Here is a 19,338-nt window from a genome sequence, read left to right on the forward strand (position 1 = left end):
GTTTGCCTGAGTGATGTTTTCAGTTCTTTCTAGTGAACATAAGCTATGCCTACAGTCCCTGTATCTGAGTGGCAAAATAAAAAAAGCAGCTGAATCAGAATAATTATCATCTGCAATATGAAATGTTAAATGTTTATCATATCTAATAGTATTTCTCAAAATCAACACAAAATCATGCAGCCTTATGCTAAAAGAGAAGTTGAGAAATGCCACAGATGTGGTTCCTAGAAAGACACAAGTGTTAAATGAAAATAAGCTGACGGCTTTTAAGAATGACACAAAAATCCCTTCTCTCCCGCTGACATACACTTGGTTTTGCTGCAGTGTATGCCTTCTCAGCGTGTTCAGTAGCCTGATCTCCTCTATTTATTTTTCCATCCCCGCTGTGGCTTTCCTATTCAGAGAGCGCCGGTGCAGTCCACTGCATCGACAGGACATTATAAAGCCGTTAAACGTAAAGCCTGTAACGCTGCGGTGGAGGGCAGGGCAGGGTGTGCACAACTACCATCCAGAATGGCTTTTGGCAGGACACGGAGACACTTTTAATCTTTAAAACTTAAAAATCTTTTTTAAAAAAATGCAGCCAGGATCAGGCTTATGGCTCAACCAATCACCATAAATTAGTATATTGACTGGTTATATTTCTTACATAAAATAATAAAATGTTTATTATAATTTTAAATGTTTATTTAACATCTATTTTTTATTATTATGTTAGAATATACACACACACATATACACACACACATTTATTTAAAATTGTATATAAAAAATAATATTTCAATTAATTAATTTCAAATTTATTTAACAATATTTTGGTAAATTTAAAAATATATATAATTAATACAAATTGTATGTATTTGTTTTTATTATTTGTTTATTTGGTATACTATTTACAATTATTTTATAGTATATCATTTTTTTTTGAAATATCTACTTAATTTACTTAAATATTAAATAAATATTAAATATTTAATATGAAAAACATTTCATTTTGCAGATAATAATTAAGGATGATGATAATTATGCACCTAAATTTTTAAAATATAAAAAATATTCCTGATCACCTGTCAAACATCACTCAAATCTGTAAGCGAAGAGTATTTTCATGGTTTAATAATAGCTTAATATCTTATAATAATAACTTTTCTAATCATAAAAAAGGTAAAAAGGTAATCATATAGTAACATGGGAGTATACCATTATTTTATAATGTAAATACTGAATAAATATTAAATATTTAATAGGATAAACATTTAGGATTTAACATTTTGTATTGCAGATAATAATTAAGTACGATTTATATATATATATATATATATATAAATCATACTTAATTATATATATATATATATATATATATATATATGCGCATAGTTGTGAAAGTACATATAAAATATTCCTGATCACCTGTTACCTGTCAAACATCACTAAAACCGGTAAGCGAAAGGTATTTTCATGGTTTTCCATAGTTTAATATACTTTTGTAATCAGTTTAGTTGTCTCCACATTTCTTTTAAATATATTTAAATGTATTTCTATTACTTTACCATAGTACAAACACAGTATATCTTTGTAAGAGTAAAGAATGCAAGCGCAAAAGCAAGCAACACAATCAAACACTACGTGTCGCTCAGAGAATGAACGTTTGACCTTGTCAACATCTGCCACATGTTCAACGTGGACTAAAGCGAGGACTAGGTCAATTTACCTTGCAGGGAGTTCCATCCGCAGCCAGCGCACTTCTCTGTGGAACCTGGTACACGTCTTTAGATGGAGGGATCTGGTAGATGCCCTGTCCCTGTGGGCTCTGGTGGGATGGCGGCACCTGGTACACCCCCTGAGGTGTGAGTGGCCTCTGCTGGAGGGCATGACCCTGTGGTGGGGAGGGGGATGCAGACGTCTGGCCATCGAACATAGGTCCGATAAGCAGTTTGAGGCGGTTGCCGGGTGCGATGCCCTGACGACCGTGGAGAGAACACAGCCACCATCCCTCCAACCCGCCAGTGTTCTGCTCAATGACAGTCAGGATGTCGCCCTTCCGGAATGCCAGCTCTTCCGGGGATTCCGGAACGTTGTCATAAAGCGCTTTAGCCATCAGGTTCTGTAAAAAATGAAGGTAGAATAATCATTACACTGTTTGAACTCAATAAGACACTTACATTCCAGAAGGAAAACGCTCACCCTAACTGCTAACCAGCTCCGACTAAGTATCAAATGATTTGTTCAGTATTATCACAGTCATTGAGGCATGACCTATGCATATTATATGATTACATACAGTGATTTTTGGACTTATTTAGCATGTTCTTGTGGGCTGCAATATAAAGTGGTTCTCTGTAATATCACAATTAGATGTCTAAAAAACATCCGTGTAATTCTATCCGTGTAGTTCGGCGGCCTGTTGGGAGTTCCCTTTAAAAGAAGCCGTTTCATCCACAGCGCCTCAATAATAACTCAAACTCAAACTGAACGTCTGGCCGAGTCGACCCACATTGGACTAGGAAAATAATCATAAAATCCGCTCAACGACTCCATAGCCAAAACATATTTCTCTGAGGGGCCATGCTGGAAAACCATTTTTCTGTCAATCATTTCCAAACCACTGGGAGATAAAAAAAAAAAAAACCCTGAGCAGCGCTGGCAGAATTCAGTTCATATTGTGCCAGTCCACAGGATATTCATATCATTTCATATTTCATATCACATTCTCTCATGTAAGAATGGAGTTTAAAACCTTAATAAAACAATATTCCAGAGGACTAGTGTGTTTGAATTTGTATTTTATCTAATTGCTAACTATAGATTAGGAACGACTTTAATTTTAAAATTACAAAAAAATATTTTTAATAAATGAAATGAAATTAAATTAAATTAAAATAGCCCTGTCAAGCAAACCTAAACACCTAAACACTGCAAAAGAAGATGTAGAGGGCTCAGGTCAGATTTACAAAAAAGTACCATGAAATTTGCATAATGGTAATAGTTAATATCCTTTATGAATATGGTAATCATATATTACTATGGGAGGTTCAGGAGAGAGATTGATTACAACTAGATTCTTAAGCTTCAACTGCATTTAAATTCAAATTTAATTTAAACTCAGTTCACATTTACATTCAAATCCACATTTAAATTCAATTCAAATCAATGTAACAAGATGCCTTTATTTAGAAGTGAAAACACAGACCCTACAGCTGTTTTCACATTTCTAAGGTATTTGTGATGTAATTAAGTGGTTGACCGATATGGCTTTATCTTGGCCAACGTATCAGTCTATCACTAATGCTCCCATAGTCCCATGGGCCAAACACAAACATTATCTTCACTTTGAACAGTGTGTCTATCAGCTTCTCCTTGGGTTCTGTCTTAGAAGACTTTGTGTGCCTTCAACTGCTTTCCCACAATGCTAAGCAAACGGGTTCCCACGTGAACCTTCCTGTTTGGGCAGCATCATTATCTGTGATTGGGCGTCTGGTCGCATGGCTATTGTCTCACATTCATGGCCTCGGTCACCCGCATTAGGGCATGACAACAACCCCCGCCGAGAGAACACAGCGCGTTAATACAGTGAGCTTAAGAACATGACCTTTAGGGTCACCATTGTCTAATAGGAGCGTTTTGTGTCCAACTCTTAGCATTCAGCCTGTTTAGGGCTTATCTGCTCAAAAATAATATGAAAAGAACACAAAACTCACTGAATGGGAAACTAGGCAGTGAATCAAACAAAGCTTGAGAAAATCTGAAGTTGAATCACTTAAATAATGGCATTTCTTTACTAAAGAAGACAAGACACCTTAAATGACTAGTATATATATATATATATATATATATATATATACAGAAAGTGTTTTCTTCATAAAGACATTATATATATATATATATATTTTTTTTTTTTTAATTTTTTTTTATATATATATATATATATATATATAATTTTAACATATATATATATATATATACACCAATAACTATCTTTTACTCAGAAGATTAATACTAAGAAGATGCAAAAACATGAAAATATATGTGATAGTGTGAAGATAAAGCAAATTAATCATTCAAGCCATTTTCGCTCTTCTCGCCTCCACACGCACATTATGACGTCTGTAGCAGAACTGACCTGGAAATATTCCATTCAAAGCATTCACTGATATCACTGCAATACATGTTTCCTCTTGTGCAAAGTTTCCGTGCAAAAAGAAGAAATTTGCTTATACTACAACTACAGTGCAACACAATTTGAAGAAGTGCATTGCACAAACAGTTGACTTGCATCTTACAACTTAAGTTTCAAGCACTTTAACAAACACTGATCTACTGTATAAGGCCACCCTAAACTTGCTGTCAAATAGCTTCAACAGTTTATAGATGACCGTGAGAGAAAATATGCATTATCTCATCAAAAATAAATTCCAATCATTTATGATCATGATAACTCAATCTGTAATCTCACTACATGGCAACAGGCTTAAACAAACAGAGATAAATTATAGCAGTACTTGACTATGAATAAGCCCTTTGCATTTTTCAGACATTTGTTTAGTGCATGCATATAAACCACAGGTTTCGTGCTAATGCAGGCCACTTTGGATGCAAGGCATCATAAACTGATCTAATCAGCGGTGTATTCCTGCCCTAGTAAACACAAGTGTTAGACATTACCTGATGGTCTGGGAACAGTTCTGAAGCGGTCGACAAGGAAACAACTTCCTATAAGTGACCCGAAATTGAGCTGTAAAGCCACGTGATGTAGGGTATAAACGCTGGTATGTATGGACTACAGGAACGCCAGTGTAAGAACCAGATGTGTCCAGGTTTGCCCAGCAAATTGTTCTCGCTGTAGTCTAGACAGTGCCAACTGGTTGAGGTGCAAAACCTCACATTTACAATGGTGACTAGGAAGGAACTGTTAACTAAAACTAAAACCATTCTCTGTTCTGTTAGATGTTTACTGAATGTTAATGAAAAAAACAAACAAACAAACAAAAAAAATGTGTAACATTTTATTTCAGCTATAGTTACATTTAGGAAACACTTATCATTTTAATTTAGTTTAATTTGATGTATTACTAAATCCAAAATAAAAATTATATAGGCAAAAAATAAATAAATAAATAAAAATGACGAACACAAAAATTATTAAACATTTACTAAAACAAAATACACTCTAAAAACAATGCTGGGTTAAAAACAACCCAAGTTGGGTTGAAAATAGACAAGGTTGGGTTAAATGTTTGCCCAACCTGATGGGTAGTTTAATTTAACTCAATTATTGTTTACAAATTACTATGTGCTGGCTTAAAATAAACCCAAAATAGGTTGGAAATTAAAGATCAGACACATAATTACTACACACAACAATAATAATTAAAAGGTGAACATTAATTAATAAGCAATTTAATAAATGTTTATTTTTTAATTATTATTTATTAAACATGTTAATAAATGTGTATTGTTTAATTATTATTCATTAAACATGTTAATAAATGTTCATTTCCAACATATTTTGGGTTCATTTTAAGCAAGCAATACAGTAATTTTTAAACAATAGTTGAGTTAAATAAAACTGCCCAGCAGGTTGGGCAAACATTTAACCCAACCGCTGGGTTAAAACAACCCAATTGCTGGGTTGATTTTAACCCAGCATTTTTTAGAGTGCAGTACTAAAACTAAAATTAAAAACTAAAATTAAAATTATATATATATATATATATATGTGTGTGTGTGTGTGTGTATATATATATATATATATATATATATATATATATATATATATATAAACTAATTCAAAACAATTAATAAATCTGTAATGGTGATACTAAAATAACACTAATTAAGCATAAAGAAATTATTTAAATTCAGACTTGTGATTCAATTTAAATGATCAAACTGAAATTAAATTCAAATCTACCAATGGTACATATCCAAGATGGCCAATATAATGCTGATAATAATATATAATTTTACATAATATAATGATGAGCAAACTGACACATCTTTGAGACAAATTTTAAAATACACATTTTTCACAATATGTACATTTACATATCACTTATGTGTTTGGGAACTCTTGGGTTTTAAACTGGATGGAGTGCAAGTTGAATTTCTTTTGGCCTAATTTTAGCTGTCCGTATCCACACCTGGAGCAATGGCTTTACATCATCTCTCCGCTCACACACTTTTGGGAAATTCATGACTCATTCAGTCCTAAATAAAGATGTTTTTGTGGTGAGACAGTCTGTGCTTGTATAATCAACCCTATACGTTGACGGATACGTGCTAGCCAACACAGAACTTGAAACTGTTATGCAACCAAAATTACTATCGTACGGGAGACCCTCCTTTCTTCTAAAGTACACTCATTGGGTGGTTTTTGGCTTTTCCCCAATAAAATCATCATGGCTGATTATGTAAGTAAATGAGCACTCCAAAACACACCAGTGAGAAATTCCCCCCACACCGCTGCCAAAGTCACCAAAACACAGCAGAAATCTATACCCTCAGGGTGCAAGAAAAGCACAGTGCAAACAAAGATCATTAACTGGTCTCGGCCAGTAAGCAAACCCCCTACCTTGCAAAAAGTGGTGAGTTCCTCCAGTGAAATGGAGTGGTGTGAGAATTAAGGCCAGCTCACTTTAACGTTCCCCTGGAGGGAGGGCGGTGTGGGTAGGACTGGTGAACCTGCACCTTTTACCCTCATTTCACTCGAGTAAATATAGAAGATAATTACCATAATGACTCTAATACAGACCTGATGACTCAACTTGGCCGTTGTGCTGACTGAAAGAGATTTCGGCGCTGTCGAATGAACAGGACGTACGAGGGACTGGCTAAAAAAACTGTGTTTAGCTAATTGGTCTATCTTCACATGTTAATATAATGCATGATGGTTTGGCGGAAGATAATTGCATGTGAGTTTACTTGCAATTAAACCGCCTTTAGCAAGCAGCCAACAACAATAACAGTAGCAAAACGTGATCAATAATTTCACGCCCCAAGCCAAACACAATAGAGTGATCGATCAATGCTCTCTGACGTACTGTAAGTTACACATGAACTACTAGCCAGAACATGTTTCAAAGAGGTTGTGGACCTTTCCAGAAAAGTTTACGTAACACATTGTGAAAGTCTCTAGACATTTTTAATTTGTCATACAGTATGTACCTCATATCACTGCAGCAAATACAGTGAATTCAATCTGCAAATACTGACAGGGTGATTCTCATAAAAACAGGTCACATTTCATCCCAAAATAATAAAAAAAGAAATTATATTCTGCTTAATGAAAATTTATGGTTACACTTTATTTTTTGACATTCTACTAACTATAAGTAATATGGCTGGGCCAAAAAAATAGATTTTTCGATTAATCATTTTATTAAAATGTATCTGATTCAGTATCGATTCTCAAAAGTAAATTTTTTCCTTATTTATTTGCGCAAACATTGAGCGTAATAACGGATTGACTTTATTATTACTAGTCTTCTCCACTAGATGTCATTCTCTTATGTATCTTGCGTGACAGCGGGGACCCTGTCATTTATTCAGTGCTTAACATGGCAAATGCAGATGCGCCTTTCAGCATGAAATCAGTTGAAGAAACTGTTAGTTTCCCGATCGGGCCAGTGCTGCATGGTCACTAAAGTTTATCATTTGCACGTGTTTTCAAGCCTTGTCAATTAAAGCATTCAAGCACTAGAAGAGAGAACTCACGCTGTGTGTGAGAAGATTTGTGTGCGTGCAAATGATAAAATGAATTCTCTTTCTTCACACTAATTTATCTCAAATGCCCGCATTGGCGAGTATCCTAGTAAACATAGTCAGTTATGGTTTAAGTGAACGTAAACAGTAGAGAAAGACAACGCATGTGTAACAGTATATTGGATCCGTGCAGCTCTTAAAGTGACAGCAGCCTAATATTCCTGCTGCTGTCTGTGTTTTTAATGTAAATCAAACTACAAATGACAAAGAAATCACTCACTGCTCTTCAATGAATGTAACTTTAATAAGGATTAATCTTTATTTCATTTGTACAGTGAAGATTATATGCAGTTTTATTTTACATTTGATTACTTTATTCAATTTCTGTACCTGAAAACCACTGTTAGACCTACCTTAAAAGCACTGATTATTTCATTTGTATCTTTGTTATATTGTACTTATTTATTTGTGATATTGCTTGTAGTTTAATTATTTGTTCCTTTTTTTTTTTATTAATGACTGTTTACTTGTCTTTAATAATCTTTGAAATTTATATTAGTTAATAGTTTTAGCTGTGGTATTGAAATTGGAACCGAGAATGGTTAATCTAAAATTTATTACAATATAGGGCTGCATGGGTCAAAAACAACAAAAAGAAAAACTATTTTATTCATTTATTATATTTTTTTTTGTGGTGGGGCCAGTGAAAATTGAATCATTTAATTCTTTGAACTGAATCGAGAATCAAATCGAATTTAGATCACTTCGGAATCGAATCGGTATTGAAACCCATCCCTAATAAGTAACTTTGCAACTACATGTCTACTAGCTCTCAGAGTATTAGTAGACTGTTAGGTTAGGGTTAGGTTTAGTAGAATAAGTTTACATGTAGTTTCAAAGTTACTTATAGTCAGTAGAATATCTGTTTTTGGAACATCAAAATAACGTGTTAGCAGATGTTAAGCAGACAGTAATACTTTAATGAGAGTTAGTTGCAAAACTACTTAGAATGTCTAAAGTGGGCTTAAATACAACCTGTATATTATATTGACAGGTTTTGTGAAATTGAACTGCCAATAAACGAAATATTTAAAAATATTGGCACATATACAGAAACTTAAATTCATCAAACAGCAGCTCATGACAATGAAATGATCTGCAGCGTATAAAACAAATGCAACAAATTGATCTGTAGCTGTAAAATCTGTTTTTAAATCTAGTGGTTTGAGCGCTGAAATCCTGGAAACTCCCACCATGAGGGGCTGATTTTATGGTGATGCATCTTTTGACTACTTTACAGTGGTCGTGTCATGTTCCACTTCGCATTCTGACCAATCGATAAAAGACTTAAGGGGATACAAAAGAAAGAGTTGTCTCATTTCAGTGATGGCGTGATGTCAGTATCAGTTATCCCTCCTGTTTCCTCAGCACTGTGAATCAGTAATCGCCCACACCAAAGCCGACAACACTACTTAAGACACCAGCAAAAAACCCCCCGCCCACCAACCAACTAACAAACACTCCAAACAGAGACCAACCAACACGGCAACCTCAAAGACTATACAGAGCAGGCTCTTCTTTTAACACTTTAAACCACACTAGCATTTCTGAGCATTTGCAGAAATATACGGTTAGTTTCAGTGTGCGCATGCGGTATGGCAACTATGGTGCCAAAAAAACTGGCAACCTTTCAGGATTGTTATTGAAAACCCAGATTGTTGTAGGTGGGGCGTAATGACGTTTGCGCATCTAATCAGTCCAATAAAAGGCCCATTTTACATCTTAACTGCTTATTAAAAACACAGTCTTGTTTGACTTTTTTTGTTCATTCCCTGTTGTAACTAGAAAATTCTGTACCACCCTTCAGCCTGAAGCTTTGCATCTCAAAACAACTAACTAAAATTCAAATTAAAATGGAAAATATAAAAATGAATTCGATTATTAATAAAAACTATAATTGTATCTCAATGTTACTAAAATTGCGCTGTTTGAAATGATACCTAATCGTTAGGTCAGTAACGACTGCATAATGCCGCATTTGTAAGCAGTGTTTGATTAACTACAAAAACAGTGTATATTTCACATCATCGGGCCTGCAAATACTGAAGGAGGCAGTGTAAATGGACAGAGAGGTAACTGGGTTCATTCATCCTGTGGGAGATAGTTTAAGACATAATCCCCCCCCGAACCAGCAAGCACTTGGATGTGTGAAGGATTTATGATGTCACAGCAGGGAGCGGCCCTTTAAGAGCGGGAAATACACCCCCAAATGTCATCTCAATTTCACACTTCTCGAGAAAATCTGTAGTGGTCCAGCACAGATAAGCAGTTCATGAGCTTGCTATAAATTACTTTCAAAGGATTTTAGGTCAATAGGGCAAGCGTGTTTCGCTCTGACAAGTCTAAATGAAGGAGAAAAACATATGTCATCAGAAACCACTGTGTCACAACACTAGAAAAACAGCACCTGTTATTTATTCAGTGAGCCTGCAAAGCGAAGAATTGTAAACATGTTTTAAAGTAGTTTATGATGCATCAATATTAGTGCTGTCAAATCGATTAATCGCAAATAATCGCATGTGTGTATGTGTAAACGCATATACACACACACACAGATATACATATATATATATAATATATATAAATGTAATAATATATACACACATTATGTAAAAAAAAAAACTTGTTAGATGTGATTAATCACGATTAATCGATTTGACAGTACTAATCAATATAACAATATAGAAAACATATAGAAAATATTTCACAAATAAAAGTATTACATATATTAGATTGTGATATGTGTTTTATTTTGTAAATAAAAATTTACATTTTCTTACCAAAATGCTTATAATATATATTTTCCCTGCAGGAAAAAAATGTTTAGATGCATCTTATTTAAAAATATATGAAAGGGCCAAAAGAATTTTAGAAAAAAATATACTAATATATATTTTGCATCAATTATTTTTGTTATTTTTTCTTATATTTTTCAGCAGTTTTTAAACATAAAAAAATATATTAAAATATTTTTAATATATTTCGGCCAGTAAACGACTATGACTGAATGAACTAAAAATTAAACTTAAATGAACAAAATTAACAATGAATGACAAATTTCCCATTTATGTCAACAGCAGAAGTTGAGAAGGAGGTCAGTCTTTAAATAGTGATGAATACAAGTAGAGTCATTAAGTTCAATGGAAACAGTCCAACACTATCACGTCCCCTTTATTTGCTTCCCTCGTTTGCAGCTGTCAAAGTTCCTCTTATCCGACAGTTCACCATTCCACCCTCGGCTGTAGATAATCGCTCGAAATCGCCAAAAAAGGTAAACCATACTCCTTCATACTTCACATGGATCGATTTAAAATGGTTTGGGGCGAACAAACTCTTTGCTTTCTTTTCATTTTTCCGATGAGGGCCATGCACCACAATGAGTGACCTTTCCTGGAAATGCATTGTGGGAATGTTCAATTTATTTATGACTAGAAAATATTGGTGCGGCTAAGACAAAAAAGGTCAAACACAAATCCTTGTGCAATTTCAGAAGATATGAATGCATAAATATAAACAAAATCCAGGCTCAAAGGGGACCAAAGGTAACGCTTTTAGAATAAACTACATATCGGTCGACCTCTAATCTGAATACGGAGGGGGATGTGTCCCCCTTAACATCTATGCGGATTTCAACTCTGAAAGGTTCACAGTTCCTTATTTGATGCATCTTCACAACCCCCCCATGTTGGTATATGCAGCAGTGCTCTCGGCTCCTTCAGAATCGCCTCTTTTCTTTGTCCGTGTCTTTCAAACAGGGCAGAGCTGTGCTGTGGTGCGCTGGTTGAGACCTGCTCTCTGAATAGCCCTTGTTCTTACCCTGGGGAATGTGGAATGCCTGCTGAGAAGTGTTCTTTATGCACAATACCACCCTGATGTGGCCTACACACAAACCAAACACATGCATATATAGACACACACACATTCACTCACACAAAAGTCTACATACTCCAACATCCTCCAATAGATGGAAACTCCGGAACGAGATTTAAATTAGATTTCAGCGAGTTCCTTTTACATTTAATAACTTCCCATCCACCCAAAGATAAACGTTATTGCTCAAATATGCTCTTCATTGAGTTCTCAGCTATACAGCAGTCTCAGCGTTGTCTATAATGTGTCTATAGAAATAATAATACAAATGAGACTTTTGTTGACGGTGTACAGTGTACAGAGCTATGAAAATGAATGTGGATGGCATAGCTTGGTCAAATCTGATGAGAAATTTTTGAGTTCATATTGGGATCTCTCACTTTTGATAGACTATCTTGGCAAATGTTTTCAGAAACACCAGATGTTATACATGTTAGTCAATTTCATTGGACAATGTTGAGAATCAAAACACTTAAAGGGATAGTTCTCCCAAAAATGAAAATTTTGTCTTCATTTACTCACCCTCAAGTTGTTCCAAACCTGTATGAGTTTCTTTCTTCTGCTGAACACAAAATAAGATATTTTGAAGAATGTTGGTAATCAAACAGTTGATGGTAGCCATTGACTTCCATAGTAGGTAAAAAAATGGCTACTGTCTGGTTACCGACATTCTTCAAAATATCTTCTTTTGTGTTCAACAGAAGAAAGAAACTCATACAAGTTTGGAACAACTTGAGGGTGAGTAAATGAAGACATTTTTGGGAGAACTATCCCTTTAAGCCAATTTTTCCAAATGGTCTTCATTTAATCTCAGATACAAATGAGGTCTTAAAGAGATCTCCTTTGTGATTTTCCTTACAGGAATCCTTGATGATAACTACAATTAAATTTTTCTAACACAGAAAATCACCGTTTACCCTCTCTCTGCCTTGTATTTCCCATTTCTTTTCATTTCAGTGGGGCAACCCCCTATTATTTCCCCTCAGACAGATTAAGAACAATGTAAATTTCCAAACAAAACCCTCAGCTTGGATTGCAGCCTGGAGAGAGACGCAAAAAAATAAAAATAAAAAAAATAATCCCAGAACGTTTACTTCACCTAATCAGTTCTTTGTGCCTGTCAGGCTATTTGTGCCAGTTACATAAGAGTGAAAAGAAAGCAGGAAAGCAGGGTACAGACGTTTGAGTGTGTCTGAGTGTTCGAGAAGGAGGGGTCGACTCTCTTTTCGATGTGCTCCCGAAGGAAAATCTATGGCGTAACAATCTCAAACTGCTCCCCATGTCTGTTATAAACAGGCTACAGCAGGTCTGAAATCTAATAAGAGGTCATAAAGGTCTGCTTGTTTGGGGATTATTTATGTCTTGTGTATCTCCACACACCTGCGCACCTGTTGGAAAACATAACTGACGTCAACAGGCCCGCGTTCTGACTGACCTTTGTGATGCGTGACGTCAAGATGTGGACCATGTGACCCTTGAGACTGAAAGATGAAGTCTGTTTAGTGTCTTCGCTGCTCCAAAGGTGGAAAAACAGCTCTTAATATTTAACTAAAAACAGTACTTCACCTCATGACTGAGTGAGGGACTTTCTTGATACCCCAAAAGAAACACTTAAAGAGTGTTTGGTTAAACTAATCTCTAATCTTCAGAGGTCTAAACTGAGGAAGTATGGACTGGTTATTCTGTCAGCTGTCTGTCCACTCTGTTGGTTTGACGGATTAGTTATCAGACCGTGAGCTGAGAACAGCCTGTGTGTCACTCATGGTGATGTACATCAGTTGTTCTGCGTCAGAAACAACAACAGCGTGACCAGTTCACCCCTGTGGCCCTGACCCTCACATACCCCGGGAGAATAACCCTGTGATAGTTCCCCTACAAAGTAAACCAGTCTCTGAGGTAAAGATGCTTTAAAAGTTTCAGAAATGCCAGCCAAACAAAGGATCTCTCTGTGTCAACAGAGGATAAAAGGAAATTGGATCTGTTTTTGATGTAACTTCCTCTGAAGTTACAGGACGAAGCTCGCAAAAAGAAAAATACAGGTCATCCCAAAATCAAAAGGAATAAATGCATAAAGAAAATTAAGACTTTAAGACCATTAATGCTTTTCTAAGAATACAGTTTCTACAAAATTATTAAGCAGCTCAACTGTTTTCAACATTGATTAATAATCAGAAATGTTTCTTGAGCAGCAAATCAGCATATTATAATGATTTCTGAAGGATCATGTGACACTGAAGACTGGAGTAATGACGCTGAAAATTCAGCTTTGATCACAGAAATAAATTACATTTTATAATATATTTAAATAAAAACACAGTTATTTTGAATTGTAATAACATTTCTCAATATTACTGCTTTTACTGTATTTTTAATCAAATAAATGCAGCCTTGGTGAGCATAAAAGACTTCTTTCAAAAACTGGGAAAAAAAAAAAAAAAGTAAACCAACACCAAACTATTATATGCTACCATGTGTATATAAATCTACATCTTAGACAAATTAAATATATATAGCTGAGCTCATGCCCAATTTGGTGCCATTAAACAGATCTATAAGCTTATTTGAGAGAGACTGTGAGACAGGCTCATTGTCATACTGTAGAGGAATCCAAACAGTCTGATATGCGCTAACAGTCCGTGACTTGCCAAGTACTCCACATTCCCCAGATAGTGTGAAGCAGACAAAAGCATTCCATTCAGGAAGAGCTGCTCGATCCTCCTACCAAAGTAGGAAGCAAATCTTCCCAAAGGGCTGAAAGCCTCAAAGACTATGCAAATGGGGAGGGAATTGCACACAAGAGCCAAGTTTCTCTTGAATGAAAAGCTGCCCCCACGCTGTGTGCACTTGGATTGGAAGTACGGATTTGGCCAAAGTTTAGCCTTAATAAAAATGCCCCAAAATCAGCTGGGAAAACTTTTGAAAGGATGACAGCTGAAGTCACTGTCAGTTTTAGACAAAAGGTGAATTTGTTTAAAAATCTTGGCCAATCTTTGAGGTCTGTCAAGCGGTAAAGTTATGAAATAATCACCATAAGTGCTGATAAGACTCATGCTCTGTAGTGTTCTGAAGCCATACAATACATTTCAGTCTGTTCGTCACACAAAGCCATGTTGTTATTTACAAAATATCTTGATATACACCCAAGCTCTAGAAACAACTCAATTAAATTAAGTTCATGCAATTACATGAGTTTTTAAGTAATGTGAACAAGGATGGTTTGAGTGAAACTAACAACAGTGAAAGTTCCTTTTTCTTTTCTTGTTTTTATGAGCGAAGATTTGTGAACGAATCAGAGTCAAATCTTTTTTTAACGATTTAGTTGATCCAGATCGCAAAACAGTTCTGAATGAGCTGTTCACACTGATCCAGTTCTTGAGTTCAACTCACTAACTCAGGAGGGGAAGATATCAAATAAAAAAAATAAAAAAATTGGTAACAAAAACTCTAGATGAACAATTCCTTTACTAGATGTATCAATAATACCAATAATCAAAATACCATAAACTATAAATAAACTAAAGATATTTAGATCAAGATTTTGTTAATGAGTCTATTCATCATTTTCAAATGACGTCCATAAAACAAACCCTTCGAATAAACAGTCCCAGCAGTGTAATGGCCAATCTATGCACAAATCATGCACATAAAATCCTGGAGTGGTTTTATTTTCTGTCTCCACCAGGAACACTTATAACAGCAACCCTGTTACTCTGAACAAAATGCATGCTGTTTGCTTTAAAACATCACATTACACAATCACAGTGAGGCTCAAATTGGAAAATGGGCTGGAGACTGGGTTAATGAATGGCCCCATATATCCTCAAGTGGCTCTGAGTAACTTGAGTTGAAAATGCAGAGTGTAAATCACATCATTTATTACAAGTCTCGCTACAATAGAGCTCAAAGAGTGCTTTTGTGTCATGGCTGTAATAAATGGTGTGATTTGCACTTTGCTTTTGGATCATACCAGCCATCCAATAGATGCATGGATGGTTACACACACAAATTACTGCTGTTCAGAGCTGGAGCCAGCCGGTTGTCAAGTTAAGGAGTATTTAACTAGTGAAATATCATTGGTTCTAAAAAGGAAGGATGCTTAAGACCATCCTCAACTGAATTTACTTAGATTGCCTCTGAATGATGAAAATTTACATAATAATAATAATAATACCCATATATTGTACAATGTCTTTGTATATTGTGTATTCTATCTATCTATGTTACAGCTCAAGAACAGTTGCTCTTTCATTTTAAAAAGTCACAGGAATCTGTCCTACGTATGATGTAGGTATATGTAAATTCTACATATTTTACTATAGTAAGCAGATGTATTCTTGTGTAGTTTACGGAAATAGCGCGCATGAATGAAGAGTCACTTACTTTGTACTTCATCTTGCGCGTCCTTCGCTCTTCAGTAACTCCAGTAAGAAAAAAAAATCCGAGTTCAGGTCAGAAGAAACTCTTCTTGTACCGTTAAAATAAGGTTAGAAGCGCATTTTGCTCGTTTTTTTACGGTGTATCTCAGGGTTAGAGTGATAACGGAATGTGTGCTGAGGGCTCGAGGGTCTGTAGTTACTCTGAGCGATAGCGGGAGGAGCGCGCATACACTACTCGGCGAACCTGCGCGAGCTCATTTGCATAACGCGCGCTCATTGGTCAGCGATTGCGGGGACGCTCCCCTCGTCAATCGTGATGTCACTGCAGTCAGCGGACTAGACTCTGCGGAATTCAGATAGTGAAAACTTTTTATGCGCCATAAAAGGAGGAGACATTTCCTAGGAAACAACATAACACAATTACCTGATTGTAGTATGTATGACTCACTGTACTAGAGATTAAGTGCAAAATAGGTTTAATGAATGATGAATAGAAACGCTTAAACTTTGAGCGACAGCTTGAATAAACACTTCTGCTGTTTATGACTTATTTTGAGCCACCTAATTAAGTTGGCTTGAAAAAGTAAATGTGATTTGCTGTATAAACTTATTATTATTCTTTTGACCAAAAATTTGAACAGTATCTCCTCCTAGAGCTTTAAAGCTACAACCACCAAACTCGGCTCGGACCTTCAGACTGTTCTGACTCGGGTTGCTATATCTTTTCAAACTAAACCGACTTACGGTTTTCCTAAAAATGCTGATCAAATCTCGGAAAAACTCCCATAGACTTACATTGAAAATCTGAACATTCCATCAACCTCCAACTGTCACAAATTCAAATCTAAACACACTGAAGCCCATTATACTCAATGAATCTGCCACTAACTATCTAACTAACTAACTAACTAACTAACTATCTAACTTACTAACTATCTAACTAGCTATTTATCTAACTTACTATGTAACTATCTAACTTACTAACTAACTGACTAACTATCTATCTATCTAACTTACCATGTAACTATCTAACTTACTATCTATCTAACTAAATATCTATCTACTAACTATCTAACTTACTAACTATGTAACTATCTAACTTACTAACTATCTATCTATCTAACTGACTAACTATCTGACTAACTATCTATCTAACTATCTAACCTCTCTACACACACTCTCACTTACACACACACACACATGCTCACACACTCACACACACTCACACACTCACTCACACTCACATACACACACACACACACACACACACTCACACACACTCACTCACACACACTCACACACACACACACACACACACACACTCACATACTCACTCACAAACACACACACACACACACACACACACACACACACTCACTCACACACTCACTCACATTCACATACTCACACACTCACACTCACTCACTCACTCACTCACTCACTCACTCACTCACTCACACACACACTATCTAGCTTTTAAACTACTAAACTAAAACTTAAACTATTTCAAACTGAAAACCTTCAAACTTCAAGCTTTTAAAACTACTCCAAACTTTCTGGCTAGGCTTTGTCTACGAACTTTACTCATCTAGTTGATTTTACTGCAAATCTCTGTCTTAAATCAAGGTTCTCAGTACTGTTTAGACCAATGAATTCCCATGACTTTTCCAGTCGTTAAAAATAGATCGCATAAAGAGCAATCATTGGCAATGAAATTGGCCTATTGATGAAATACAAATGAGCATACATAGTAAAGGTATATTTATAATAGAAATTCTCAAGATTTTCAAATTTTTACTAATTGTACTGACTTTTCAGGCATGGAAATCTTATATATCATGTTTATTAAAAATGGTATTTCCAGGTATTCCATAATTGTAGGACCCCTGTTGATTGATTTGATTTGGATTAGCCTATGGCATGTCATGAGAAATAGCTTGGTCTGAACTACACAAGTTTGTTGCTTGAGGTTACCTTATTTTGGGATTTCGATCAAGATTATTTTAGTCCTTGATGTCAAACAACTTTAACTGGATTATTTGTCAAACTTTAAGTCATCCCTTTTCTGCATCGCTGTAGGCAGGCATTACGAGGGCGGTGACCGTACCACCATGACCACAAGCACTAGAATAATGAGACTAGTCTTACATAAGCTTCGAGGCGATGGTTAAAATGTGGTCGGGATTGATGCAAGAAGGCTTTGGTTTATTTTTTCCCAATCATTCTTGAATTTAAATCACAATTCTAAATACTAACATGGCATGCTGTGTTGCAGTTTACCTTTCTGTTTCGACTGGATTGTTTAAATTCTCACTCAAATACATTTAGTTTTCTTGTTGCTGCTTTTTATTTTGTCATGTCATTTACATTGCAGCACAAATTAAGAGTTGAACTTGTTTATCGTTCACTGTGGTTTCCTGTCATGAAATCTGCATTGATGTTGGTCATGAATCAGGAACAGTTTCGCTTGTTTCTTTGCTCATAAGTCAGATGACATGTCACCAATATACAGTAAATGTAAGATATTTTATATTTGTCTGACTGTCCTTCATTTGAATCTGAAAATTACACTCTAAAAAATAAAGGTTCCAAAAGGGGGATTTCACAGCAATGCCATAGAAGAACCATTCTGGGTTCTTCGAAGAACCTTTCAGTGAACACCATATTTTCTTAGTTTGAAGAAAAATTGAAAAATCTAAAGAACCTTTTTCTGATATAAAGAACCGTTTGTGCAATGGAAATGTTCCATGGATGTCAAAGGTTCTTTTTGGAACCATCAATAAAGAACCTTTGTTTTTAAGCGTATAAAGAGAAAGTTTGCCGAAATCTTCTTTGCTGTTAAAAAACGAGGGGATTTTCTGAAAGGTTTCTTGTAGCGCCGTTTCTGAATTTTAAATTTCCCTTTTCAGCCCTTGTGAAATATGCTGTTACAAGCTGTACAAAAGATGCTCTGCAACTCAGTACAGAAAATAATCCAAAAATGAAAGCAATAATGTTTAGAAATGTACTCACCAGTTGTTGAGCATCAGTCAGTGTGTTTCAGAGAGCTGTCTTGACAGTGAAGTAAAGAATGATGGCAAAGAGGTGAGAAGAAACGCCCTGGATGGCCAGATCTAGCAGTAGGCCGGGGTGTGACTGCCTGTTTATGTGAGTTTGGGCTTGCTGCATATGCATGCACATGCATAAAAGCAACACAGTTACAGCTTAAAAATCACACAGAACACGAGGCTGAACTTTTGATACTGAAGCTTTACTACAAATACATGACCAGTTCTCACAGTGAAACAGACTTTTTTTCCCTTCAAATTTGTAAGATTTAGTTTCAATTTCA

The 19,338-nt window shown here is 35.5% G+C and overlaps 1 protein-coding gene across 2 annotated transcripts in view; it reads right to left on the minus strand.

Moving 5' to 3' along the window:
- The window catches only part of nedd9 (neural precursor cell expressed, developmentally down-regulated 9), a 32,721-nt gene extending 13,612 nt beyond the window's left edge, over window positions 1–19,109 (minus strand). The window contains exons 1-2 of one of the 2 annotated variants that reach the window (XM_051873684.1): window positions 19,020–19,109; window positions 1,712–2,104 (exon numbers count right to left, since the gene is read on the minus strand). In XM_051873684.1, the coding sequence (XP_051729644.1) occupies window positions 1,712–2,098 (387 nt within the window). In that variant the 5' untranslated portion in view covers window positions 2,099–2,104; window positions 19,020–19,109. Of the gene's footprint in view, window positions 1–1,711; window positions 2,105–16,011; window positions 16,227–19,019 lie in introns of those variants that run through there. The other variant, XM_051873683.1, reaches the window with a different exon arrangement.
- Window positions 19,110–19,338: the final 229 nt, after the last annotated feature.

The sequence above is a fragment of the Ctenopharyngodon idella genome, chromosome 19 (assembly GCF_019924925.1).
Source record: "Ctenopharyngodon idella isolate HZGC_01 chromosome 19, HZGC01, whole genome shotgun sequence".
Lineage (NCBI taxonomy): Eukaryota > Metazoa > Chordata > Actinopteri > Cypriniformes > Xenocyprididae > Ctenopharyngodon > Ctenopharyngodon idella.